The sequence below is a fragment of the Diceros bicornis genome, chromosome 25 (assembly GCF_020826845.1).
Source record: "Diceros bicornis minor isolate mBicDic1 chromosome 25, mDicBic1.mat.cur, whole genome shotgun sequence".
NCBI classification, from domain to species: Eukaryota; Metazoa; Chordata; class Mammalia; order Perissodactyla; family Rhinocerotidae; genus Diceros; species Diceros bicornis.
Genome location: NC_080764.1, coordinates 3,577,285 through 3,603,701, shown reverse-complemented (window position 1 = coordinate 3,603,701; position 26,417 = coordinate 3,577,285). Strand labels below are relative to the sequence as shown.

The 26,417-nt window shown below is 45.8% G+C and overlaps 1 protein-coding gene across 2 annotated transcripts in view; it reads left to right on the top strand.

Moving 5' to 3' along the window:
- The window catches only part of TBC1D22A (TBC1 domain family member 22A), a 347,433-nt gene that overhangs the window by 192,595 nt on the left and 128,421 nt on the right, over positions 1 to 26,417 (top strand). For both annotated transcript variants that reach the window (XM_058568130.1, XM_058568127.1), the window contains one exon: positions 16,819 to 16,894. In XM_058568130.1, coding sequence (XP_058424113.1) covers positions 16,819 to 16,894 — 76 coding nt within the window. The remainder of the gene's footprint in view (positions 1 to 16,818; positions 16,895 to 26,417) is intronic.

The following is a 26,417-nucleotide window of genomic DNA, read 5'->3' as shown; positions in this document are numbered from 1 at the left end:
CCATCAGCCGTCTTGCACTTTGAATGGCTCATTTATATGTGCATGATTCTGTACCATCAGACATTGGTCATCTGGAAGGTATTGGATGACTGAGGCATGCAGATCTTTAAATATTCACAAATTTCATCATACAGTATCAAAAAATCACATTTGTTAATATTGCCACCATCTCATAAGAAGAAGCTGTCAAAACCAGAGTGGCAGATAAGAGTTCTCCAAAATTCAAATTTTGGCTTAAAAGTTCAAATATTATTATTGGCAACAAATACTGTTAATTGTTTTCCTTGAAGTGACAGGCTAACTTTGTTCATTTTTGAGAAAATGTTTGCCAGATACCCAAGTTTGAATATTAGTTTGCCTGTTAGTCATTCTTGCAAGTAAAAATGATGTTTCTTGAAAAATGTATCTAATTCAGCTCACAGCTCAAACAGTCACACCAAGTGTTTTTCTGGAAGAAATCACTGTTTTTTGGTACATCTCAAATGCTTTGTGTGTTCTTCCTGTTTTACCACAGAGAATATTGAAAAGATGTTTACTCAAGGGTTGAGATTTAACACGATATTAATCATAAAATTAGGAACTTTTCCTCCTTCATCAAGGACATCCTTAAGTGAAATGCCCTTTTTTTAGCTGTCAGTGTGTGGCATTGAGAATACAGTTTGGGGGCCGGCCCCGTGGCTTAGTGGTTAAGTGCACGCGCTCCGCTACTGGCGGCCTGGGTTCAGATCCTGGGCGCGCACTGACGCACCGCTTCTCTGGCCATGCTGGGGCCGCATCCCACATACAGCAACTGGAAGGATGTGCAGCTATGACATACAACTATCTACTAGGGCTTTGGGGGGAACAATAAATAAATAAAATTATAAAAAAAAAAAAAAAGAATACAGTTTGGTAGCACTGCTGTGATTCATGCCAGTGTGCCAGCATTTTCACTCACCATCACTTTTGTACCATCAGTGCAAATGTCAACATGGTGACAGAGGTGAATAATGCCGTAGTATTATTGTGAATGCAGTTTTGATCTTGCAGACTCTTGGGCTCGAAAGGGTCTCAGGGACCACAGCAGTTGGCTGACCACCCATGGAGAACCGCTGCCCTAGAGGATGCTCTCACAACACAGGCCTGTGGTTTTCTGACAGAAAAGCCCCCGAAGATGAACTCACAATAGAAAAAGCACAAAACAGAGAAAGGTGTGCCCGCAGTGAATGTCACTGGCGCTGCGATCAGGAGGAGTTGTACCCCAGGGACTTGAGATCCTAGAACAGTGATGTGAACAGAACCAAAAATCGTATAGGTTTCGAATGATCAAGGAGAAAGGAGGGGTTTAAAATCAAGAACAAAACTCTGAAAAAAGAACTCGCAGATTTAAAATAAACAGAACTTCTAGCAACCAAAATTAATAGACACAGCAGAAGAGAGAATTAGTTAAAATAGAATGTAGGCCTGAGAAAATCTATAGACTACTATAGACACAGCAGAAAAGAGAATTAGTTAAAATAGAATGTAGACCTGAGAAAATCACTGAGTGGGATGATAAAAACATGAAAGAGAGAATATAGGAGAATGAAAACGTCTCGAAAGAAAAAATATCCTGGAGGGAAGCCAATAGTATTTATGAAGATAATGGGTGAGAATTTTCCAGCACTGATGAAAGACATTGTTACCTATATTCAGTAAACAAAACAAGTCTCAAGAAAGAGGAATTTTTAAAAAATCACGCATAGGGAAATGAGAATGAAACTGCTAAATATGAAAGATAAGAGAAAATCTCATAGGAAAGGCCAATGACCTACAAACAGAACATTTAGGTGGACAGTTTGATGGAAAACAGCCTGCAGCAGGAACAGCAGAGGCCAGAATAAAATGGAATCATATGTTTGGCATTCTGAAGAAAAATAACTGTTGAGCTAGATATGGGATTTAAAAACAATCCAGCTATGTGCTTCCTATAAGACACTGAAACCTGAGATTAAACGAAGGTGCAGAGGATGGCACTGGGAGAAACACAGCAGGTGAGTACCAACCAAAATCATAGTTAAGTAGCTCTGTAGCTCTGGTGTAGCTGTTAGATGAAATAGATTTTAAGGCAAAAAGTGTTATTAGGGATAAAGAGTATCATGGCCTAGTGATAAGTAAGTGGATAAGTTTACCGGGGAGGATACAATCCTGAATGTATGCTCTGACAGCATTTGTGTACATGTACATAGTATAGCTTGTGAGCGTGTGTGTGTGTGTGTGTGTGTGTGTGTGTGTGTGAAAAAGAGAGAGAGAGAGAAGGAGGGAGGGAGGGAAGGGGAGAGAGAAGCAAAAATTTGACAGAATTACTGGAAGACATTGTCAGTGCCAGACACTGTTCTGAGTTCTTTGAATGTGTTAACTTGTTTGTGTAGCTCAGTTTCCCCACCACACGTCTGTAAGGTGTTTCCCATTGTGTGACTAGTAAGTTGCAGACTTGAGATTCAGACCCACACAGTCTGGCTCCGGCTGTCCTGCCTCTCAGTAGTTATTAGGTCACGTAGACAAGAACTGGTAAGATTAGGGACTATCTGTAGCACAGAGTTAATAAGGTTGGGCTCCCGACCATATCTAGAACCCCATATCCAGCACATAGAGAGTTTGCATTCTTTTCCAGGATGCACAGAATATTTGTAAAAATGGCCAAACCAGCTGTTACCAAGGAGCCATACAGACCAGGGCGGGGGATTGGCATTCTGCTAGGGGGAGGCTCCATGACGTGGACTCACCTGGATGGCTTAGGGAGTAGGAGTGGGCTGGAGCTGAGGCTGGGAGGCTGTCTGCAGCTCTGAGAAAGGCCTGTGATTGGTGTCCTCCTCAGGTATTCGGGCCTGATCACTCATTTCGGATGGATTGGTGCCCTCCCCACTAGGTGTTTGTGGAAGAGACATTCTTTTTGTCGAGGGGTATTTGGTGCTGGGAGAGAGAGAGAAGCAGCTGTGCTTCCAGGTGTAGTAATGTTATGGGGGAGACTTCGTTCTCAGGGCAGTGTGTGGGAGCTGCTGCTGGCTTTGTGTGAGCACTGAAGTGAGGTCACGGGCACCGCCCTCAGGGACATCTAACCTGGCTGAGGGATGGGGCTGCGTGTTGGGCTAGGGAGGGAGCCATCCAGGGCCCAAATGAGAGCCTAAACTAGGTGGTGGTGGAACAGGCCCGGGAGGGCCAGGTCAAGAAAGAGCGCCAAGGCAGACTGTAGGCCTTGTCAGCTGTGGCATTGTGAGTGCCCTTAGTTGGGGGAGGTGGCAGTGGGGAGCCAGACTGCCTCATTAGGATTGCTGTGAAATGTGTGGGGTGTTTTTTGGTGGTTGCCATAACTGGGGGATGCCACTGGCGTTTAGTTGGCAGGGATCAGAGTACTAAATGTCCAGCGATGCATGGATAAGTCCTGCCTAGGGAAGAATCTTAACAGCACCTCATTGAGAAACGCTATAGAGAAGGCTGGGCTTGTAGTTGGCAGATCTAGAGTAGACTCCCATCATCTGTGTGAGCCCATTAATTATCCAATGGGGTGGTTTTGTCTTGAAAGTGAATGAGGTTGTGAGAAAATTCTTTATTTTGTGGTGAAATTGGTCGCTTGAATCTGGCCTAGCGGACTGTGCAGTTGGGGGTTTCCACAGTGCAACGGGGTGGCCCAGGCTGGCTGGGGCACAAACGGGGTTGTTGGGGTAACAGCTCAGAAGCCATGACGGTGAGCTTCCCAGTCGATGACTTTTAAGCTTCAGTGGTGAATACTCCTCAGTGCTGGGGCAGAGTTTCTGGGTTTCCTCTCTCAATTGTGTGGTAGCTTTGATTGTAAGTACCTGTTGAAGTTCAGATAAGTTTAATTTGGGGAAATGCTTCATTTCCTCTTTCTCCTCATTTTCACTTCTTTCACAGTTGGTCTTTGCCCATTTTCCTGCATTTCGCCCTCTGTGCACCTTGTTCTGTGGGCATCCTGAGTTGACGTGCACAGGGCAACTGCATGTGGGTTCTGGCCTCCGGCGACCAGGGGGCAGTCTGGAGTGTGAGATAGAGGGTCCGATGTGGGCTTTCTCGTCCAGTTGGCAGAAGAGATCTGCGCTCGGGTCTCAGAATGAGAAGGTCAGGTGTTTTCCTCACTTAACTGGGCCGGGGTGGGGTTCCAGCCAGAGATGTAATTTTTAAAAATAATTTGGTGGGCCAGTGGTGTCTCGGATTGTGTCTTTCTAATGCTGTTTAGTATCAGTAGCTGCCTTTAGAGATGGTTTTGGTGTAGATCACAGAAGTCCTGAGCCAGTGCCGGCTGACGGACTATTTCCTTGCAAAGGACCACCCTACAACAGGGGGTGGCGTTTGGCCCCAGGAGGACAGGTCTTGAGTGTGGCTTCTGGGGGAGGCTGCTGCCAGGGCACCGTGTGAGCCCTGCCGCCTCGGGGTTGCAGTGGCGTCCAGGCTGAGTGAGGCCTCCGTGGGCTCCTAGGGGATTATGCTGGTGCTTTTGCCAGCCCTTTCATTTCACTAACACCACTAGCGCCAGCTTGTCGGCAGCTGTTACTTCTTGAGTTATGGCTTCTATGTTTGCCCCCCTTGAAGTCATCCTGTTCCTCGCAGATTCATTACCTAACAGGACAGCCTCTGAGTAGGAAAGAGCCACTGCCTTTTATAATTAGTCATTTACATTTCCTTTCCTTGGGGAAGAATTATTCAATTCTAAGAACTGGGTGGTGGCATGGAAGTGATGGGAATGTTGGGGAAAGTGACTATGTCAACCTGGAACTTGTCAGAGAAAGGGCTGGAAATGTGGTGGTACAGTGACGCATTTAGAGAAAGATTGTGAAATGACCAGGCCCGTGACTGGGGGCTGGAGTGGGCGCTGTCTTGGTGGGGGGTGTCCCTCAAAGACAGCTGTTGTGAGTTAGCCGTTGAAGATAATGCCAGTGAGGAGAAAAGGGACAGACGTATCACAGGACGCCAGCGCCTGCGCAGGGAGCCCTTGGAGAAGTTCATGCTCCAGAAAGGAGAACCCCCCAAGGCGAGCTTGGAAGGTGGCTCAGGGTTCTCAGAAACGAGCTGAGACAGCTGGAACCTGGGGTGTCTGAGGTCCCAGCTAGACTCAAAGAGAAGAACAAAGGGGGTGTCTGTTACTGGGGAAGATGGCAGAGAGAAAGCTCCCCTGGCCCTGATTTGGCTTTTGTTGTTTTCTTCTGGAAAGAACAGTGCAGCCGTCCGGTGGAGCAAGACAGAGCCGTGGCCTTGTGCCCAGCCCCTGGACGGGAGAAGGAATGAATGAAGCACCTAGTCCACGTAAATCTGTTCCTGTCTCAGACACCAGACGAATCGTGCTCTGTGTGTGTGGAAGAATCTTGAGAGATGTGATTTTAGAGCCCCAGTTGATAAAATGGAGCATTCTTGGCAACATTTTAGAAAGGTTTATTAAATAGACAAGAATGTGTTGGTTACGGGGCAGAAGCAGAAGATTCATTAAGAATGAGTCATTGAACAGCAGACAATTTAAAAATGAAAATTAAAAAAAATTTGATTTATAAGAGCATTGAAAAACATAAAATCCATGTTGTTGCCTGAATGAATAGTTCATTCCTTTTAATTACCGAGTAGTACTCCGTTGTAGGAATATATCACAGTTTGTTTATCTGTTTTCCTGTTGAGGGAAGCCAGGGCTGTTTCTGATCTTTGGCAGTTATGGATAAAGTTTCTGTGAACATTCATGTACGTGTCTTCTTGTTGACATGTATTTCATTTCTCTTGAGTCAATACCTATGAGTGGACTTGCTGGGTCATAGTATAGGAGTCTATTTAATTTTTATGAAAAACAGCCAGATCTTTCCCCAAATTAGTTATGCTCTTTTACACACCCATCAGCACCGTATGTACGGTCTGGGTGTTCCACATCCTCACCAGCATTGCATTTCCCTGTCTTCTTTATTTATGCTGGATGGCAATCTTTTGTTAAGACACATAAATGTTTTAAGAATATTTTTTCCCAAGTTTGTGCCTTGTCACTTCATTTTTTTAACAGTGTCTTCTGATGAGCAGAAAAATTTAATTTTGATGAAATCTAATTTATCATTTTCTTCTTTCGTGGTAATGGTTTTCTTTTTGTCCTAGTTATAAATCTTTTCTCTTCTCACAGGATGCCAGGGTATTCTTCTGTGGTTTTCTTCTAGAAGCTTTATAATTTTAGTTTTTACTTTTAGGTTTATCATCTGGCTTAACTTAATTTTTCTGTATGGTGTGAGGAAGGCATCGTGGTTCATTTTTAAAATATAGATTTCCTAGTTAACACAGCACCATTTGTTGAAAACAGTTTTGTTTTATTTCCAGAACAGATTGCTTTGGCACCTCTTCTGCAAATCAAATGATGGTATAAGTGTGTGTCTATTTCTGGACACTGTTCTGTTGATCTCTCAATGGGTCTTGATGCCAGTACATACTGTCTTAATTACTGTAGCTCTTGTTGGAGTTGGGTAGAGTACGTCCGCCAGGTTTGTACTTTTTAAAAAATTGTGTTGAGGATTTTGGTCCTTTGCATTTTTCTGTAAAGTTTTCCTACCACAAAAGCCTTAGGAGCTGGGATTTTGAATAGGATTATGTTGAATCTATATGTCAGTTTGTCCAGAATTTAACAGTATTATTAACAATATTAATTCTTCTAATCCATAAGCATAGTATATTTCTTAATTTATTTAAATATTCTTTAATTCATTCTCACAAACATTTTGTAGTTTTCATGTATGGATTTTGCTCATATTTTGTTAAACTTATTTCTAAATAGGTTTTTTTAAATACTACTTTAAATGGGATAGCTTTGTTTTTAAATTTTGTTTTTCGATTTTTACTGCTGGTTTATACAAATAAATGATTTTTGTAAACTGACAGTTTTCCAGTTACTATTATTGCATAACAAATTACTCCAAAACCTCCTGACTTAAAGCAATTATTTTATTATGCTCACAGATTCTGTGGGTCAGGATTTCAGTCAGGGCATGGCATGAATTGCTTTCACAAGTTGATACCTAGGGGCTGGCATCATCTAAGTCTCATTTCTGTGTCTAGTGCCTGGGCTTGGATGACTCTAAGACAGGACTGTAGATTGAACTGCCCACATGTGGCCTCTCCATGTGGCTTATCATCCTCATAGCATGGTGGCCTGAGGATAGTGAGACTTCTTACATGATGGTTCAAGGCTCCCAGTAAGACTTCCAGAAAACAAGGTGCAGGTTGCATTTTTCATGACTGAGCCTCTGAAGTCACATGGTATCACTTCTACTGTACTCTTTTGGTTGAAACAGTCACAAGCCCACCCAGATTCAGAGAGAGGGAAATTAGACTCCATCTCCTGATGCAGGAGTGGCCTGGTCAGATCGTGAATGAACATGTGGGGTAGAAGATACTGTCATGGCCACTTTTGGAAAATATAATATGCCATACCTTATTTCTGGTGATCTTGCCAAATTTACTTATTATTTCTAGGAGCTTTTTTGGTAGATGCCTTAGGATTTTCTATGTACGTAATCATGTGATCTGCAAATAAAGTGTCTGTCTTCTTTCTATGCAATATGTATGGCTTTTATTTCCTTTTCTTGCCTTATTGCATTGTCAGGGACCGCAAGTACAATGTTGAATAAAAGTGATGAGAGCAGACGTTTTTACCACCTTCCAGATATTGGTGGAGAGTAAATCATTCAGGCTCTTGCCAGTAAGTATGGTGTTAGCTGTTGGCTTTTTGTAGATGCCCTTTATGAGAGTACTTGTTGACTGCAAATTCCACAATCAAGGAGTCCTTATTTTTAATAAGCATCCTGGTTTATTTTGATAGGTCTTTACACTTGAGGAATACTAGTATATAATGGAAGAAGAGGTTAAGGATAGAATTTATAAGAGTTGGTGTAAGAAGAGCAGGAAGACATCACAGTTTGCTGAGACTTTAAAAATTATGAATCAGTGTTTTGTCAAAGGCTTTTTTCTCTCGAGGAAATGAGGTAATCATATGATTTTTCTTACTTATTTTGTTAATGTAGTGAAGGACATTGATTAATTTTTAATGTTAAGCCAACCTGCATTCCTGAGGTAAACCTCACTTTGTCATGAGATATTAGCTTTTTTATATATTTCTGGATTCTCTTTTGGTAATATATTTTAAAAGATTTTTACATCTCTGTTCATGAGGAAGGTTGTTTTCCATTTTCTTTTCTTCTAATGTCTTTTCTGTTTTGGCATTAGGGAAATGGTGGCCTCATAAAATGCTCCTATAATTTCTGAAACAGTCTGTGTAAGATTGGTATTATTTCTTTCTTAAATGTTTGATAGACCTCAACAGTAAAGCCGTCTTGGCCCAGAACTTTCTTTGTGAGAAAGTTTTAACTATAAATTCAATTTCTGCTCTGGGTAGGGCTCCAGATTTTCTGTTTCTTCTCTTATCAGTTTTGATAATTTGCGTCTTTTAAAGAATTCGGCTATTTTAAACAGTTGTCTAATTCATTGGCATACTTTTGTTTGCAATGTTGCCTAATTCTTTCATTGTCTGTAGGAACTGTAGTGATGTCTTGCATTCCTAATATTGGCAATTAAATTAATTGATATTTGTCTTGAGATCTGTCACATGGTCTGTCTTGGTGAATGTTTCGTGTGTCCTTGAAAATGTATGTTCTGCCTTGTGGGGGGAACGTTCCTGTAAATGTCAGTTAAGTCTTATTGGTTGATAGTGTTACTCCAGTCTTCTCTGCCCTCACTGTCTACTTTCTGTCTGCTTTTTCAATCAGTTACTGAGGGAGGACTTCTGAAATTTCCAACTATAATGCTTGACTTGTCTCTTTAAGTTTTTGCTTCATGTTATTTGAATCTTGGTACATACACATATAGGATGATTATATTTTTTGGATGAATTTATATATTTTTTGTTTATTGTTATGAAATATTCCTCTATCTCTAGTTATATCCCCTCTCCTGGAGCCTGGTTCATCTGATATTAATATAGCCATTCCCTCTTCCTATGATTAGCATTTCCTTGGTGCATCTTTCCATCCCTTTGCTTTTGATCTACTTATATCTTCTTGTCTAAGGTGCATTTCTTGTAGACAGCTTCTAGTTGGATTTTCCTTTCTTATCCTTAATCCTTGTGTGTTTAGTTCATGTACTTTCATGTAATTATTTATATGGCTGGGGTTTAGACCACTGTTGGCTATTTGTTTTCTATTCATTTCATCCTATTTCCTCCTTTTTCTTGTGTTCTTTTGAATGCGTTGAGTATTTTTTTAATTAATGGATTTTGTTTTTTAGAGCAGTTTTAGGTTTACAGAACTATTGAGCAGAAAGTACAGAGAGTTCCCATATACTCCCTCACCTCCTCCTCACAAACACACAGTTTCCCCTATTATTAACATCTTGCATTAGTGTGGTGCGTTTGTTACAACTGAGCCAATATTCATATGTTATTATTTACTAAAGCACACAGTTTGCATTATGGTTCCCTCTCTGCTGTACATTCTGTGGGTTTGGACAAATGTATAATCACACATATCCACCATTACAGTATCATACAGAGGGGTTTCATGGCCCTCAAAATCCCCTGTCCTTCTGCTGTTCATCCCTCCCTCCCCAGACCCTTGACAAGCACTGATCTTTTTACTGTCGCCACAGTTTTGCCTCTTCCAGAATGTCATTTACTTGGAACCATACAGTATGTAGCCTTTTCAGACTGGCTTCTTTCACTCAGGGAGTATTTGATTATTGTTGTTTGTTTTCACGTTGGCTTATAGGCCGTCTCTCCTCTTCCCACCCTGTTTAGTTAGTGGTTGCTCTGCCGCCTACAGCGTGTACCTGTAACTTACCACAGACCACCTTCAGATGCTGTCACACCCCTTCTGCTGCTGCTCGGCCAGTGTCTGCAGACAGGCGTTTAGCATTTTCCCCATTTTCCCAGTGGTTTACGGTAGGAGCTGGTTGCTCTGTCAGGGCTGATGGGAGCCTCCAGTCTTCACCACTCTCCTACGACCAACGTCACCGTGGAAGCTGGGGGACGGGAGGGAGCACTCCCAGTGTGGACACTGTCTGGGTTCTTTAATACCCCCGGTGCCTTGTGAAGGAGCTGTTCCTCTCTCCATTTACAGAGGAGGAAACAGAAGATCAGAGAAATTGAGCTAGCAGCTAGGAAGCGAGGAGTTGGCTTCATGCGTTTTTACAGCACTCTTCCCTCTCGTTGCGGTCTCTGAGAAACACCGTGGGGCTCTGTCCTTGTCCTTCTCCCCTCTCCTCTGAGACTGTAGTGAAGACGTTGAGGGTGTGAGTTTAACCAGTGCCTCTGGGCTTGGAGGGACAGCTAATGTGACAGATGACATGATCAAGATTCAGCATGAGGGCAGCTGCCTGGAAGGCCAGCCGAGAACCAATCAAGTGAACAAGCTAATGAGAATAAATGAAAAGCCCTATGTTCTAGTTAAAAAACCAGCCAGTATCGGTCATTGAAAGCAGTTTGGACAGTCTGGGTTGACTGCATCTTCAGTGGGCGTTCTTAGCGTTATTTTGCCCAGATTGCAGCCTCAGTCTCATACCTGATGTCCTGCATCCTCTTTGGCCCCCTCTGTTCCTCTACGCCTTGCAACCAGAGTCATCTTTTCAAAATGCAAATCTCCTAGCCGTGGTGGCTCCCCATTTCCGGTCCTTAACTTCATTCCGTAGCTTTGCTGTGGTCTTACCCTTCACTCCCCATGTGACCTTCCAGCCTCAGAATGGCCTTCTCCACCTTACCCCAGCTTTCTTGCTGCCCTCCAGCTGCACTGGCCTGCATCCTGTTCCGGAAGGTGCCATGCTCTCGACTGCCGGGCTGTCCTGCACAGTGCTCCCGTCTTTCCACATCTCAGCTCAGGTCTCACGTCCTCAGCGTGCTCTTCAGGCCAGGCCCCTTGTTCTGTGCTATGATGGCGGGGCTCCCCAGATCCCAGTGAGCCCTTCACATGTGTCTGCATGGCCTGTGTGATGAACATTTGCTCAATGACTGACTGTCCTCTCTGTGAACAGACGGACCTGTTTGTTTTTCTCGCCGCCTGTGTTGGGTGGCCCAAGACCACCTCCAGGTTCAGTGTCTCCCGGGACTCAGCATATAGTTGTACCCCTGGCCATGATTCATTCCAGTGCAAGCATGCAAAGCAGAACCAGCCAAAGGAAAAGATCTGGAGGAAACCAGCCTCAGGCTTCCAAGAGTCCTGTCCAGTGGAGTCACATAGGATGCGCTTAACTCCCCCAGACGACATGTGAAATGTCTACCACGGAGCTCGTTAGAGACTCCGTGCCTGGGGTTTTTACTAAGGGCTCTTCACATGGGCACCCTATGCCTGGCACATTCCAAAATTCCAGACTCCCAGAAGGAAAGCAGGAGGTCAGCATAAACCACATTGTTCAGTTGAGGCACAGTGAGCCATTCTTATTAGTTAGGGAATGGTGGGAACACTCCCGAAATGCAAGGTCCCCGGTGCCAGCCGAGGGAGGGCTGACTTTGCAAAGAAGCCTGCCTAAGGACGGCGATCTCAGGCCTGCTTTTCTGCACGCCGTCTCTACTCAGGACTCAGTGTATTTTCTGGCACATAGGAGGCATTCAGTAAGTGTTTATTGCACAGATGAGAGAACTAATAGTCTGATGTGGTTCTGTCCTATATTGGGTTGATGCATTCATTATATTGATTGGATTAATGTATTAATGGGTGGAAACTGAGTGAGGCTGTGGCAGTAAGTAGCCTTCTGTCTTCTGGACTGCCAGGACCCATGTGGGGTACTGTGTCCAGGGCTGCGGTCAGATGGCCTGAGGGGCGTCTGAAACAGGGTCTTATAAGAGTGGAAGGACAGGGAAGCCTTTCAGGTCATTGTTTGCAAAAACGTCTGTAGAGTTATTCCAGAGGCCGGTCCAGGGTGGGTGAAGAAGGCAGATTTGGTTTCAGCGTAAGAAAGAAGTCTTCTTAGAGTGAGATTGCCCAGGAAAGGGGCTGTGGGTTTGGTGAGGAGCTGGATCTCTGGTCCAGGGGAACAGCCTGTGTCTAAGGTGCAGGAGGGATTCTTCGTTCTCCTTGAGCTGGAAGTTTTAATGGGTGGGTGGTGTGGATCCTTCCAGCTAGGCCGATGTGAATTTATTTTTCCACTCTCCTCTGAAATGCTCCTTCAAAGATTTTATTCTTTTGTTGAGGTACTTTTCTTCTGAAGAGCACAGGAAGTGCTGTTTGTTCTTGCCAGAGCGTGAGGTTGGAATAGCAGTAGATGGAAGGCAGGCCCAAGTGTGCGTTCTTTGATATTTCCTGCTAATACTGACTTTACCTTCTGTAAAACATTTCACAAAGGTCATGGTGTTCCTCAGACTGTCCTTTCTTTCCTCTGACCCATAAATTTTGTATTTTATATCCTTTTTTAAAGACACAAAATCAAATCTCAATTTGAAAGGATAGGAATGTTTACTTTTGGTGAAATAAGTAATATTATTGCTATCAATATTTCTATAAGTGTAGAGTGTTCTCCCTTAATTCCTGTCTGGCCTGTCCATTCATATGTTCATTCGGCAGACGTTTTCTGTCCCAGGTGTGTGTGCAGGTGCGTGTTTGGATGGGTGCTGGGGGTGGGGTCCCGGAGGTAAATCTTGTTTCCCAGCCTTAAGTGGACGGAACCGCTGGTCTGATCAGAGGTGCTGGTGGAGCCTGGCTGGGCAGCAGGCACCTGGGAGGGCCTGAGTGCCAAGTGCCGCTCCAGAGAGGCTGTTGCTGGGGCCACAGAGTGTGCTTTCCCCTCACACTTTCTCACTCAGCCTCTGGCTGTGGAGTGTCCTTGGCGTGTCCTTCAAAGGCTTCCCGGCTGCTGAGCAGGGTCGTCTGCAGCCTGGACTCTGAGCCACATCTAGTCGTCTGGGTGGAGCCCGTGTGAAGGCTGGTCTTCTCTGCCCCCGGCCTAAATCCAGAATGCCAGTGCCATACCCGTCAATCTTTTTGAGCTCTTTGAAAATACAGGTCTTTTTTCTTTTAGGCTCTCAGGTGTCATTCGTTTCTCATTGTTTGGATTTCCGAGAGAACCCATCGTCCCTACCTGAGTTTTGAACAAATTGAGAAATAAAACAACATAGTGGCAGATGGAGACCAAAGAATACCTTTTATTTCTTCTAAATGAGAGGCTTGGAATCCTATCTTAGTGTGAGAGCCAAATAAACTGGCTGACTGAATCCCAGGATTATTCAGGCTCATCCACCCTGTCAGAGCTAGCGCTGGGCCAGGACGGGCCACCCTTGTGTGCAGCAGAGCCTTAGTGGGAGCAGCCTTCCTGGGGGAACAGCCTTCCCCAGGTGATCAGCTGACTCTGAGAGGTGGAAGGAGGGTTGAAGTCACAGGCTGTTGATTGTCCCAGGTTTGGCAATTGATAAGTTGTCTTCTTGGGGTGAGTATTTCTGGGGATAAAGTGCAAGAGTGGCACCAGCTGAGTTCCCTCCGCTTGGAAGCAGACCCCAGGTTTGGGAGAGTGTTGCCTCCTGGCTCTTTAGCTGGTTGTTTACATAACCATTAGGTCCCTGGTCAGCCGGGGCGTGGCCTCCTTTGGAGAGGGAGAGGAGGAGGTGCACAGTCCATCAGGAATGAGTATTCCCCTGGGACCACTGGGGGAGGGTGTGAGAATGTGCTCCCATGGCTCTGAATTGAACATTAATTAAATGATCCACAAGGCCTCTACCCAAGGCTGCAAAATCACTCTCAGTTTATTTCTCATCCTTAATTATATCCAGCTATATTGTTCAACCTGGCTCATCAGAAATTCTGCCGTGAGGTTAAATGGCAGTGTAAAAACTTCCAACAACACAGTATGCACCAAATTTGAATATAAGTCTCCTTCGGTTCTCCAATTTCCAGGGAGAAGTTAAGTCTTAAAGGCTAACTTTTGCTAGTTCAAGTCCAAAACCAAGATTTCTCTTGCCTGTTAAAGTTCAAATGCGTTAAAGCTCACAATTTGTCCTTAACTTGTGCTGCTGCTTTGTCTCAGCTAGAGGGGCGCCCGGGGTCCCACTGGGACACGGATGGTGCCTGCAGGGCCTAGAGTCCTGTCCGTTAAACTCGAGGCTCTGACAGCCCTCACTTCTCAAGAGTTCAAAGTTTAGCAGGGCCCACAAGCTTGTCACCAGATCTGGAAGACAGATCATGCCCAGGCCCCCCGTGGCAGTCGTCCCGGGAGAGCCTGTCCTTCGTACTGCCACGGATCACAGAGGAGCCTTGGCGTGGCTCTGAGTGAAGCCGGGCGCATGGAGCACTTCTTGGTTTTGCCCTCGCAGAGATGTGACAATTTGGAATCCAGAGCCTGTCACTCAAAATCCACTTGGGAGAAATCTCCCTGTAAGAGGTTAAGTCTGACTCTGTTCATTTTCCATTTCTGGGGGAAAAAAGCCCTTGATGCCTTGTAGACATTTTTAGTTCTGTGCCACAACGCCTGCTGCTCCCGCTCTAGTTAGGAAATGTTGTGTATGTGTATGCACATGTGTGTGCTCATGTGTGCTCACATGTTAAACACAGAGAGAGTGCTGACTGTGCCAGAGAGGGTCAAGTACTTTTCTAAGGCTCCTCGGCCTTAGAGACTGCCGCTGGCTTGAAGGTCGTCCTCTCAGCTTCACCTGGAAAATCCCCATCGTAGATTCTGAGCTGGAGGCCCTGTGAGTGCCATGGCCATGTGCCCAGAGCCTCCTGAGGGTGGAGACCTGTGGATGTGCTTCTTCGTCCCTTGCCAGGTTTGGATTCTTCAGGGTCTGTGGGCCGTCCCCTCCGAGCACAGGGAACAGCTCTGGGGAGGTAGTTCTCTAAGCATTGCTCATGGCAAGTCCAGATCTGCCCCTTCGCTTCCCTCCTGGGCCCCGAATGCAGGGTGAGAAGTGGGAAGCCAGCACCCCTCATGCCCGTGGTCCCTGCAGACATCTTCTCAGTGTGACAGCATCAGGAGCTTCCTCCCACCGTCTCCAAGGCCAGGAAGCTCTGCCTGTGTGGCTGCACACTTGCCTTGGCCGGGCCTGAGCCCTCCCAAGGGGCTGCAGCTGCCTGAGCCCCATGCCTCCCCCACACCTTACTGAGGCCAGCGGCCTCGCTCCCCTTGCCAAAGCTGTGTGACCCCCCAGGGTCGCTCCCTGAGGACCGGCTCTCTTCTTCTAGCACAAGCCCACAGGAACCACCAGGGCCCGAGGCCCGAGTGCTCAGTAGAGTCGAGGATCCACAGGCCCAGGGCCGCAGGCTTGGCTGCTCCAGGCTCTCTTCTCGTCTTTTTAGATTTTAGTGGGTCTTAGGGGCCCTGATAAAGGACGCCCCCCAAACCTCTTGTGTTAGTTTCCTCTTGCTGCTGTAGGGGTGCAAAACTTGACCCTTCTAGGGTCTTTGGCTAGTCAATAATTAAATTGACGTGAGACAGATAAGCAGGAGAAAAACAAATTTTATACCTATGGGAGCCCCAAAGACATGAGGCCCTAAGATAATCAGGCCCTTGAGACTTAGATGCCATCCTGAGCTGAGGAGAAGGAGGCGGGGTCTGGGGCTCAAGGGGAGGAAGACAGCTCCAGGAGGATGAGAACAGCAGGCGTTTGGGAAAGAGATGTTTGCCCTGCTGTGCAGAGGTCTTTCTGTTACAGAAAGTTATCTTTCTTGTTAGCTCTCTCCAGTATGGGCCCTATCTCTCAATTCTTGTAAGCAGTTCAGGGAAGGAAAACAGCTCTTCCAGAGCCAGTTGGGCCTTGATCGTCTTCAGCTTGAAATGATCCACATGCCGAAGTGGCACATCTTGGGGTGGTGTATTCTGCTCTCCCTCACTGCTGTAGCAAATCACCATAGACTTAGTGGCTTAAAACAACATGGATTTATTATCTCACGGCTCTGGAGGTCAGAAATCTGATGTGTGTCTCGTGCAGCTAATTAAGGTGTGGGCAGGGCCACGCCCCTTCTGGAGGCTCCAGGGGAGGGTTCGCCCCCTGCCTTTTCCTGCCTGCATCGCTCAGCTTCTGGCCCCTTCTTCCACCTTCTTCCACCTGCCACCCCCGGGCAGGCCAGCTTTCCTCTCCGGCTGATCTGTGCTCTCTCAGGCGGTGACTGGTGGTCAGGGCCTACTGTTCCTGAGTACCTGCTGCATCCTGAACCCTCTGACATCCTCCACTGACGCGGCTCCCTTGACTCCTCGGGGCAGCCTTAGAAGGCAGCTTGTTATTCTCATTTTATAGATGATGACACTGAAGCCCAGAGAGGTCATGTAACTTGCTGAGGTCACACAGCTGCTAAGTAATAGAGCTGGGCTCTCATTGCAGGTGTGTCTCACTTAAGACTTTTCTCCTGATGCCTACACTGGTTTTCTTATCTTAGTTTATGAACTTCTTCACCTGCGTTCACTAAGAGTAGTGTCACATGTTCCCTCTTTCGTCAAGCATTGACCGTGCCATTGGCACCTGGGTTGTCGACATGATGTCGGCACGGTCAGCATGGTCAGCACGGGGCATGGTCACCATTTCGCATCAGCTCCCCCAGCAATGCTGAGTGCTCACGGCCTGTGTGTACTGGCCAGGCAGCCGCTTTGCCCACTGGTTCAATTTAAATGTAAATATCTTACATTTACATATAGAAATGCTCCATTAAATATTCCCTGACGTTGGGAAATGTTGGACTTCACCTCCTCAAAGTAAGACTCGATGGCGTTGCACATTGCGGTGTAACGCAGCCTAATGCAGCATGCATATCACAGTTTGCGAATTCATTCTATTATAAGATGTTTCTCTTTGCCCGACTGCTTTTTTCCCCTTTGGAAAATGTGTTTTATTTTCTCTGCGTGTGATATTCGTTGTTATTTTTTCCTTAGGACAACTACACCTTTGCCCAACCTGGGATTCAGATGAAGGTGAAAATGTTGGAAGAGCTCGTGAGCCGGATCGACGGTAAGGCAGCTTCTGGGCACCCCTTTCCCTGAGGGGTGGGGGAGAAGCTGGTGGAAGGCTTGGGGACTTGCCCCCGGCCCTCAGCTGGACAGGATGCGGTCCTCGTCCAGCCCGTGGGCCCTGGCTGGCCCAGGGCAGTGCTGTGCATCTCCTGAGGCAGGCCGCTGGAGCAGGAGCTGCTCCCGTTCCTTTTATGAAGACGATATCAGAATTCAGCGCAGTCACTTTGCAGGAAGTAATGAGTGAGCAGCAGAAGCGAGCAGCTCTCACTCCTTATTAAGCCAGGTGATTGTCATAATCTGGGCGACAGCGTGGTTGTTTATGGCTGTCCTTTGGCACCCTGTTCCCTGCCTTGTGCATCGTTTTGCTATCAAGGATGCTGGCCTAATTTCTCCATGGAATCCAATTAATTACCAAGTCTGGAAGTAACATCTTTAATATTATAGAAAAATTATAGTGTGTGCTGGGGCAATTTTAGATTATACTTGCATGTTTAAGTGGGGGCTTTGAAATACTTTTTACCTTCATCATTAAAATAATTCCCCCTATGATGTGCTGACTGTCATATTGCAATAGCAGAGTTTAATTAAATGAAAGTTGAGAGATAATGCTTGCCCGTTCCAAGCATATTCTCCTGATAGTTTGTTAAAGTAACCAACAGAGCATTAACAAAGTGACCCCAAGCAGAACCAGGCGTAGATTTGTGACACCAGCCGGTCAGTGATGAGGTGCGGGAAAGAGGCATGCTCTGTCACCAGGGGCCACATATGAGCTGGGCGGTGATGTCACTGAGTGTACAGAGAAATTGTGCTCTGCTTAAAATGTAGACGTGGTGGTGTGCGTCCCTATGCTGCCTTCTGGGGACACGCACGTCACTCCCCCTTGTTTCCCCTGCTGAACCTTGAGCAGTGGAAAACTCTGACAGTAGTAATCTTCACAAGAAAGGCACTTGGTTTGGGAAACTATTGAATGATGTTATAAAATGAAGTCATACAAATTAGAAACTCCATTGTGTTCCTTGATTAAGTTTGGTTTTCAACTGTGTATCTATTTGTTATTACCTCATTTCCATATTATGAAGTTTTACCCAGTTCTTCCAGTAATACTTTGTTTGATTCAGTATGTGTAGCTGCTTTTCTACCTATCCATTGAAAATCTCTGTTTTTTGCTTATGTAACTGCATTTATGTACATTTCTTATTAACTTCTCAGTGAGGTCTTGTTTTGATATTGTTGGCTTTTTTCCCTACCAGCACTTGAACAACAGTTCCCCAGTCTCATTTAGTTCTTTGAAATATGATTTGTGGTAGATGTGAATCACACTTTTCTGAGCAGGTTCTTCTCCCTCCTGTGTCCCTTAGAAGATGTATTTTATGTTTGCATGGAGGTTAGAAAGTTGCGGGTAGTGCTCATTTGTTCCAGTGCTGCAGTTTGGGAAATCCTTGAATTGATTTTCTCCGGGCCTGTGGTTTAGAAAGAAGCACTTTGCAGATTTGCTGGATGATGGTTTAAAAGAGCAGCAGCAACAACCAGAGGGATCCCAACCAAATCTGCACTTTTTGGTAAATCACGTTTTTATTTTCAGTGTAGCTTTGGAGGAAGGCATTCTCATCCTGCAGTTTTTTCTTTAAATGATCAGTTCTTCACAACAGAGAAGATTCTTTTTCCTAACAGGTTAAACTGTGTAACCTGTTTGTAACAGTTCTTCTAATGAAACCTTACAGAATTTCTGTGATGGCCCGAAATAAAACCTAGGCTTTTCAAGCAGGAAGTATACAGAGTTGACAGGGTTGGGGCTCTCTGCCTGGGGGCCCATCACCCCTCAGTAGCTCTTAGAGAGAATCGTCTACAGGCCTCAGCCCGTGAAGCTCCCCCTCCCCTATTTCTTCGTTCATCTCTTGGAGAAGGAATTTGTGGGCTTGGAACTTTGCGGGGACTGTAAAGATTTTATTAAGAGCAGGATATACTAGGAAGAAAAAATGGCTTTTTAAAAAAACCACTGCCTCATTTCTGCGTTTTAGGGGAAAGACAGCATTTATTTCAGAACTTTTAGGCACTTCGGTGAAGGAACACACTTTCATGGACTTGTTGATTAAGAAAGGTGAGGTTTTGTGGGCATGGCCCGGACGGGAATAGTTTAGGAAAGAGCTAAATTGCTCTGCAAAGTAATGTTAAAGGAAATTTAGAGTTCCAGCGGTAGCGTTGTAAGGATACGTGCCCAGGAGTCAGAAAAGAATGGAGAGATGCCAGAGGACAAGGCCTTGGGGGATCAGATGAAGCACAGTGAGGGGTGGGGGGGGATCAAAAGAGGGACAGTGTCACTGTCTTGTTTTCTAGTGGGCAGGAAGGGCTAAAGGACTTCTGAAAAGCTCTTTTAAGTAGTTTTCTATCTTGAGTAGTGCTGTACCCCCTCTCTGTTACCGCTAAACCTTTAAAAGGTAAAAATCGGTTACGTGGACAAGAAGGTCTGTGAATGAAGAAAGAAGTTGTGTCTGTAATGGAGGGCAAGTGGCAAGGAGGATGGTCATGGGCCGAGAGAGTGTATGCGGGGGGTTGACCCATCTCAAGAGAGAGCTAAGTTGGCTAATGAGAAACCCCGGGGAATCCCTCGTAATCTTGGGGGCAGAAATTGTAGAATTTCCCACGGAATGGGAGATGGAGACTTGAGCCCCTTAATTTGGAATTAAAGGAAGAGGTGAGAGAGGAGGAGCTTCCACGTCCCGTGGTGGTGGGCTGGGGCATTCCAACCATGTTCCCACTGCAGACACCTAAAACCCCAGCTAAGGTTTTTTTTAAAGCCAGTAAACAGACAGAAAAAAAAGGAAGAAAGAAAGAGAAAATGAAAGGAAAGAAAGAGAAAGAAAGAAAAAAGAAAACAAATTTCTTGAAAGCATTGAACTGCTAACAAGAAAATAAAACTTCCTGAGCCAGATTCCAGGAGGATGCTGGAACCCAGAGAGACGAGCCCAGCGCCAGAAGCCTCTCTTGTTCCCAGGGCATTTGCTAAGCCAGAAGAAGTAGTCCCAAAGTAGGCTGTAGTTTTGACAACCTCATGGAGGGAATGGGTCAGACCTTAGCTTACTCAGGATAGGGAGTCTGAGAAATGCCCGTGAACTTTCTGAGACCCAAAGGAGTGACCCTCAGAGCAAAGCTGACACAGAGCAGCCATCACGCGGTCTTGCAGTCTAGGTTTACGTCACCCAGGAGGACCAGCGTTGTGTGAACCTCAGTTGGCACTTCTGTACTCAAAGTGCTAGGGAGAAGCAAAACAAAGTCTTTTCTGGAGGAAGTTACAAAACTCAGATTGTTCCTGCAAATATATCTGTATTTTCAAATAAAAAGAGCTGGACACAGTCAAAGGTTATCACACATTCAAGACTCCTTAAGTGAGAACAAACAGAAATAGCAGATAATAGAAACTGGCCTGCAAAATGTTGAGCTTTTGTAATTCTTTGGCACATGCTGCAAAACTATTATCCTTACTACCTATGAAGAAATATGAAAAAGAGAAGCTTGAGAATGTCTGCAGCGGAATAGGAAACTACGATTTTTCATAAGAGATTTGAAAAATGATCACATAGCACTTCTGGAATTGAGAAATATGATTACCAAATTAAAAGTTCAATGGACAGGTTTAACAAATTAAACACAGCTAAAGAGAAGAGTGAACTGGAAGAAGGGTTGGAAGGAGATAAAACATGGAGAGATAGGAATATGGGAAGTATAGAAGGTAAGAGATACAGAGGGCATGGCTGGAAAGCCTAATGTGTATTTATTTGGAGTTGTAGAAGGAGAGGAGAGAGGCTGAGTAAGAATTTGAAGAGATAATGGCTGAGATGTTTTTCAAAACTGTTGGAATAGACCAATTCATGGATTAAAGAGACCAGTAAATCCTGAGGAGAATTAATAAAGACAAAACTGTATGTAAACACATCATAGTAAAATGTAATTAAACCAAAGATGAATTATTAAAGTAGCTAGAGAAAAAAGATTAATTTCTAAGAATGGCTATCAGAGAACTGACTTCTCAACAAAAGTACAAGAAGTTATCTTCAGTGTGCTGAAAGACTGTAACTGTCACCCTAGAGTCTATATCCAGCAAAACTATCCTTGAAGAGTGAATTTGAAATTCCAAGAGGCCACCTGAATCTGAATTGTTTCTCGGAAACTGCCTCCCGGAAACTGTATAAATCAGGAAGGAAAGCAAGCATGAGCACACAGCCCACCCTTGCAGCATCGCTAGGGGGCGGTGCCTGTGAGCTCAGATCCCCTGTGAGTCCAGCTGTTGAGGGGAGGCAGGTGGTCAGTGCAGAAAGTCTGTGGAAAAAGGAGAGGGTACATGGGCGGCTTAGGAGGAATGTACCAGATAAAATCCCCCCAGAAAGACAAAATCCCACCCAGAAGAGGAAGATACCGACATAGGCTCTGAGGTCTGGTTGATAAAAGTCCTGGCTCCTGGGAGATTGGATAGGATTCAGGATTTCTTGGGTGGGTGGCTGCTAAGACCTCAGCAGAAACCCCTTTCTAACAGTCTCTCACCCTATGTGAGCTGAATTCTTAGGTCACAGTTTTTGAGTGGCTGCTCCCCTAGGAATTTCTCATTCTTGCCCAATAGTGCTTTATTTTGGCCCTGGAGTGGAACCAGCAGCTTCTTGTGCAAATAAGTTATTGCCGTTGGCGAATCTGCCTCCAGCAGGCCACATCCCACCCCACCTGAGGGAAATTAGGGGCACTCTGGCTGCGAGTGGGAGAGTGGACTGAAGGGATTGAGTTTGGGAGACCAGTGGGGAGGAGCTTTGATAATCCCGGTGAGAGAGAGAGGGGACAACTGTAGGGGTGTTGAGGAAGAGAGGATGGGTTTGAAACCTTATTTATGGAGCTATCATTCATTCATAAAGCAACCTCAAACCTTTTTTTAAAAAACATTTATTTGATTTCTTAATCCATTATCAAATGTAGTTTCTTTCTTCTCTCTTGGGGAGAAATAGATTGAACCCTGGGTGTTAGATGTGGTTCGCAGTCCTTTAGCCTGCTGGGGCAGCCTCTTGAATTCCCCATCCCTTGCAGGGTGATCAGACTTTTTCTGAGAAGGGCTGTGCACAGACCAGTTATTCAGAGAAATACATAGCATCAGTTGATTCTATAAAACCGCCCACCTTCATGGTTGATGGTGGGTATATATGACAAAGGTATTTGTGCGTAAAATAGATAGCCACGGATTGCGCTGGCTGTGGCCTGAAAACACTCTACCGTCTTCACAATACGCCTCTGATTCTGCTCACATGTGCTGGAAGCAGTGGTGGGCCTATGGGGGCCACTGTCTCACTGGCCCCTTGGACAGCTCCTGCGGAGCCTGGAATGCTTGTTCCCTTGTCTGCAGAATCCAGAGGGGACCTGTGTAGGTCTGCCTGGGTGTGCAGGTCTGCCTGTACCATACGGTGGGAGGCTGATTGTCTCATGGGGGGGTGAAACTGTTCATGAAAAGGGAGGCCAGTGAATAGTTCCTGCTGTGCACAGTGACAGTGCAGGCAGCCTCAGGGGAGGGGAAGTGAAGGGAGACAGGCATGTTGTCTGCTCCACCCGAGGGCCTGGAACTCCTTTGCCATCCTCTGGGCCCCAGGGCTGCTGGGTTCTGCCCTCAGGTTGTTCCAGGGGACCATAAAGCTGTGAGGCCCTGATGGGACAGGAGGAGGGAGAGAAACCTGGTCATTAACCAGCTGATCTGAACACGATGGTGAATGTCAGCCCAAAGGGATTTCCATCCACAGCGTCGAGGCTGTTGCCAGGGCTGCTTAGGGAGGTCAGAACCTACCAACAGAAATGGGCTTTCTCAGTTTCTTATCCGAACTGTGCTTTCTCTTTCTTTAGTGAAAAATGGGGATAAATCCTCCTCCTATCTAATCTTAGCAGTGCTAGATATAGCAAATAAAATTACAGAACACCCAGTTAAATTTGAATTTCAGATAAATAACAATTTTTTAGTTTAAGTATGCCCCATGCAATATTTGGTACATACTAAAATTCAGCCTTCGCTGGGCCTTCTGTATTCTATCTGGCAATCCTACAAAGCGTGAGTTCAGGGTGGGGCCAAGTCGAATTCAAACCTAGTCCTAAGCTCAGGTTGCCCTTTTCTCCTAGGGTTACAGGTGGTGATGAAAATACTGCCTTACATAAGGGGCTATTTGAAATTAAAGTACACACACATATATATGTATATGTATACACACACGTACACACCAGTGTACACATATATACACACTCACCTCTACACACACACACACACACACACACACACACACACTCACTCTCTCACTCTACGTGTTGTTCATTTTATCGGCCTGGTTACTGCATTTGAGGTCATTTTCCTGTGCAGCATGTTGACACTGTGTCAGAGGAGGGGCAGCCTGTCTCCTCCAGGAGGGATTCTTGTTCATGGCCAAGGCTTCAATGGAGCTAGAAACCCACTGAGCTCATTTGACTGTTCACAGTGCAGACATTGTGATGAGGCTGGTCACCGAGCGATTTTTTTCAACTGAAGTTACTCTTCTTCATTAGGTATGATCAATTTCTGACTTGCTAATTATTATTCTCTGAAAGGCTTTCATAGGACCCCTTGACCACTCTGGTGAATATATTTACAATCATGCAGAGACTGGCCGCCCTGTGAGTGGTTGAAGTTTTCTTTGCGATGACCGTGGATGATGACTTTTTGAAATCTGTTGTCTGTTGCTCAAGTCTGCGAGCATAGCTGTGATGGCCGGCCCATGGCTGCCCCAGACAGTTACTTTGTTGATCCATGTCAGCCGAATGCAGGCTGATCCTATAGGAGGTTCTCACTTCCTGCGTCTCAGTCACGTAATCTTATTTGCATTTCCTTGCTCTCTAATCCATTGCCCACACTACTGCCACTGTCTGTCTGTAACCACAGCTGGACCTGCAGACTCTCAGTGTGGTGGCAAAAACGTCCAGTGCGATGACCTCCAAGGCCCGTCACAGTTCTGTCCCACACCCATTCATCCTCCAGCCAGCTTCAGGCCGTGTCGAGCCCTGGGGCTGTTTGTTTTTCCTTAAGCACAACATGTGATTGCAGCTTCTGCTCTGGGTCCTTGTTCATGTTGTTTGCTTTGTGGAAATGCCTTTTCCATCCTCCTGCCTCCTCCCCCAGGCTGTGAGGCATTCTCATTTGCTCTCAGCAGCCCCAGTAGGGGCAGTACTCACAGGTGAGGGGAAGGATTTGCTGGATTGAGGGGAGGGCGGGTATGTGGACGTCAGTGTCATACAGGACTTTGGCCCTCAGGGAGCTGACGGTTGGGGGGATAAGGGGCACAGCAGAAGCAGGAGACAGTGAAGTGCAGGTTGGGAAGGCTTTGTGGACCACACACTAGGTGACCCGGTGTGCCTGCCACGAGGGGAGTCTACAGGAGGCCCTTGTTTAGGCCAGAGCCAAGAAGGTGCAATTGAAAGTCCCAGGAAGATGTCACTGTCACACTGACCTAGGCTGAGGGCAGGCCCAAAGCCCCTGGGTCCCTGCATCTGAGCCAGCATTTGGGTGACCACTGAGCACTTCTGAAGCGTCAGCAGTGTGCCATGGCCAGCCCGCTCTGCGTAAGGCACTGCTGGGGGCATGGAGCATTTGTCCAGTGCTCTTTGCAAGGCATTTATGGTGCGGTGGTGTGGGGATTGCACACAAGTAAAAAGGCGACTATTTCCTGTGGCTGTGACTGATGGGTGTCACAGGCCAGGTGTGCTGTGTGAGCACATGGGGGAGGCAGAGGGTCCCTCAGGAAGGTTTTCCTGCCTTGTCGTTAAATAGCTTGTGTCTTAGTCTGGACCGCCAGAACAAAGCACCACAGACTGGGCAGCTCACACAGACATTTATTTCTCACAGTTGCAGAGGCTAGAAGTCCAAGGTCAAGGTTTTGGCCAATTTGGTTTCTGGAGAGGGCTCTCTTACAGACAGCTGCCTTCTCGCTGTGTCTTCACATGGCCCTTCTGTGAGTGTACATGGGAGGTCAGGGGTGGGGGAGCTCACTCGATCGCTGGAATCTCTTATAAGGACGTTAATCCTAAGGGATCAGGACCCCACCCTTATGATCGCATTTAACCTTAATTAACTTTCTTGGGGACCTCATCTCCAAATACAGCCACACTAGGGGTTAGGGCTTCAACAATACAAATTTGGGGGGCAGGACACAAACATTCAGTCCATAAGAGCTTGGAAGTGTGGCTTTTGTATTTTAAATTAAGATATAGTCCACAGAAGAAATCTTCCTCCTCCTTCCCACCCCCCCTTCTCCTCCTCCATTAACAGGAAGCATGACCCATGTCTTAAGCAGGTGGAATGGAAGAACCAAGTTTCAAATTTTCCAAATAAAAATAATGATAGAAGGAAAAGAGAACTATTCATATTTTCCTTTTGAAATGGAATCTTTGAGGCTTGTATAATAAAAGGCACCAAAAAACACCAGCAGATTTGGATTTTGTCAATTGAAATGGCCTTTAAAGACTTGTATTCCAGAAGACTATTGATTCTTGCTAGAATGGCTGTTCAGGAATGTAAATCCTGCAGACGTTTGTTAAGTGTGTTAAGTATTGAACCCAAGCCTGCATTTGCTGACTTTAGGGCTGGGTGTGCAGAGTGTGGGGAGAAGGGCTGTGAGCGTTAATGCACATGAAGGGCTTCGAGCAGTGCCTGGCACGTTGTGAGCCTCACTCAGTGCTGGTTGCGTTAGGATCATCGTCGTTTATTATGAAGCCGTACAGCAGGTGGGTTAATGGCGGTTGGGTTAACACTTCTTCCAAGGGTCGGGAGTGTCGTCTGAGCGCTGTGCTTGGCCCTGTTGGACTTTGTTGGGCAACGAAGGGCCCTGTCTGGCCCCCAGGGATGCCCATTAGCATGGATGATACTGGCTGAGACCAAGGGTGGCAGCAGTGGCCGGTGGTGGTGGCTGTTATTATTATTAAAATTTTACACTTTCACCCTTAGGCAAAAAAATGCCGGAATGCATCCCTGGAGGGTAGTTCTCCATTGATGTGTTAACAGCTTTATCTGCTTATACGTTTTCCCTTTCCTGTGTTTTTTAATTTAGGTTAAATGTGATTTTAATGAAATTTCTCTGAAAGCTGTCTTGACTACATTGTAAGGTTAAAATTGACTTATTCTTTCAAGATAGAATTCAGTTACAGCTAGTAAACTAGATTCAGCTTTATTACCACCCAAGTGAAAATATTTTTATTACTGCTACAAGGTAAACAGTCAGAGAGCAGAGAATAAATCAGCAGTGTGGCTCTGGCCTGTGGAATATGCAGTGTGCAACAGTGAAAAATAACAAGCTGCCTCTCCCTCGCGCGCATCCTCATTAGGCCCTGGAATGGCCGATGTGAACATTGGGAATGATAGCGATATTTCACTCGAGACACATGGACCTGGTGATTGGCAAAGCGCACAGTAATGGCAGTGACGTCGGATATAGGAAGTCGTGTTGACTTGCAGCGAGGCCTCTGTGTGTGCAACCCGGGGCTGC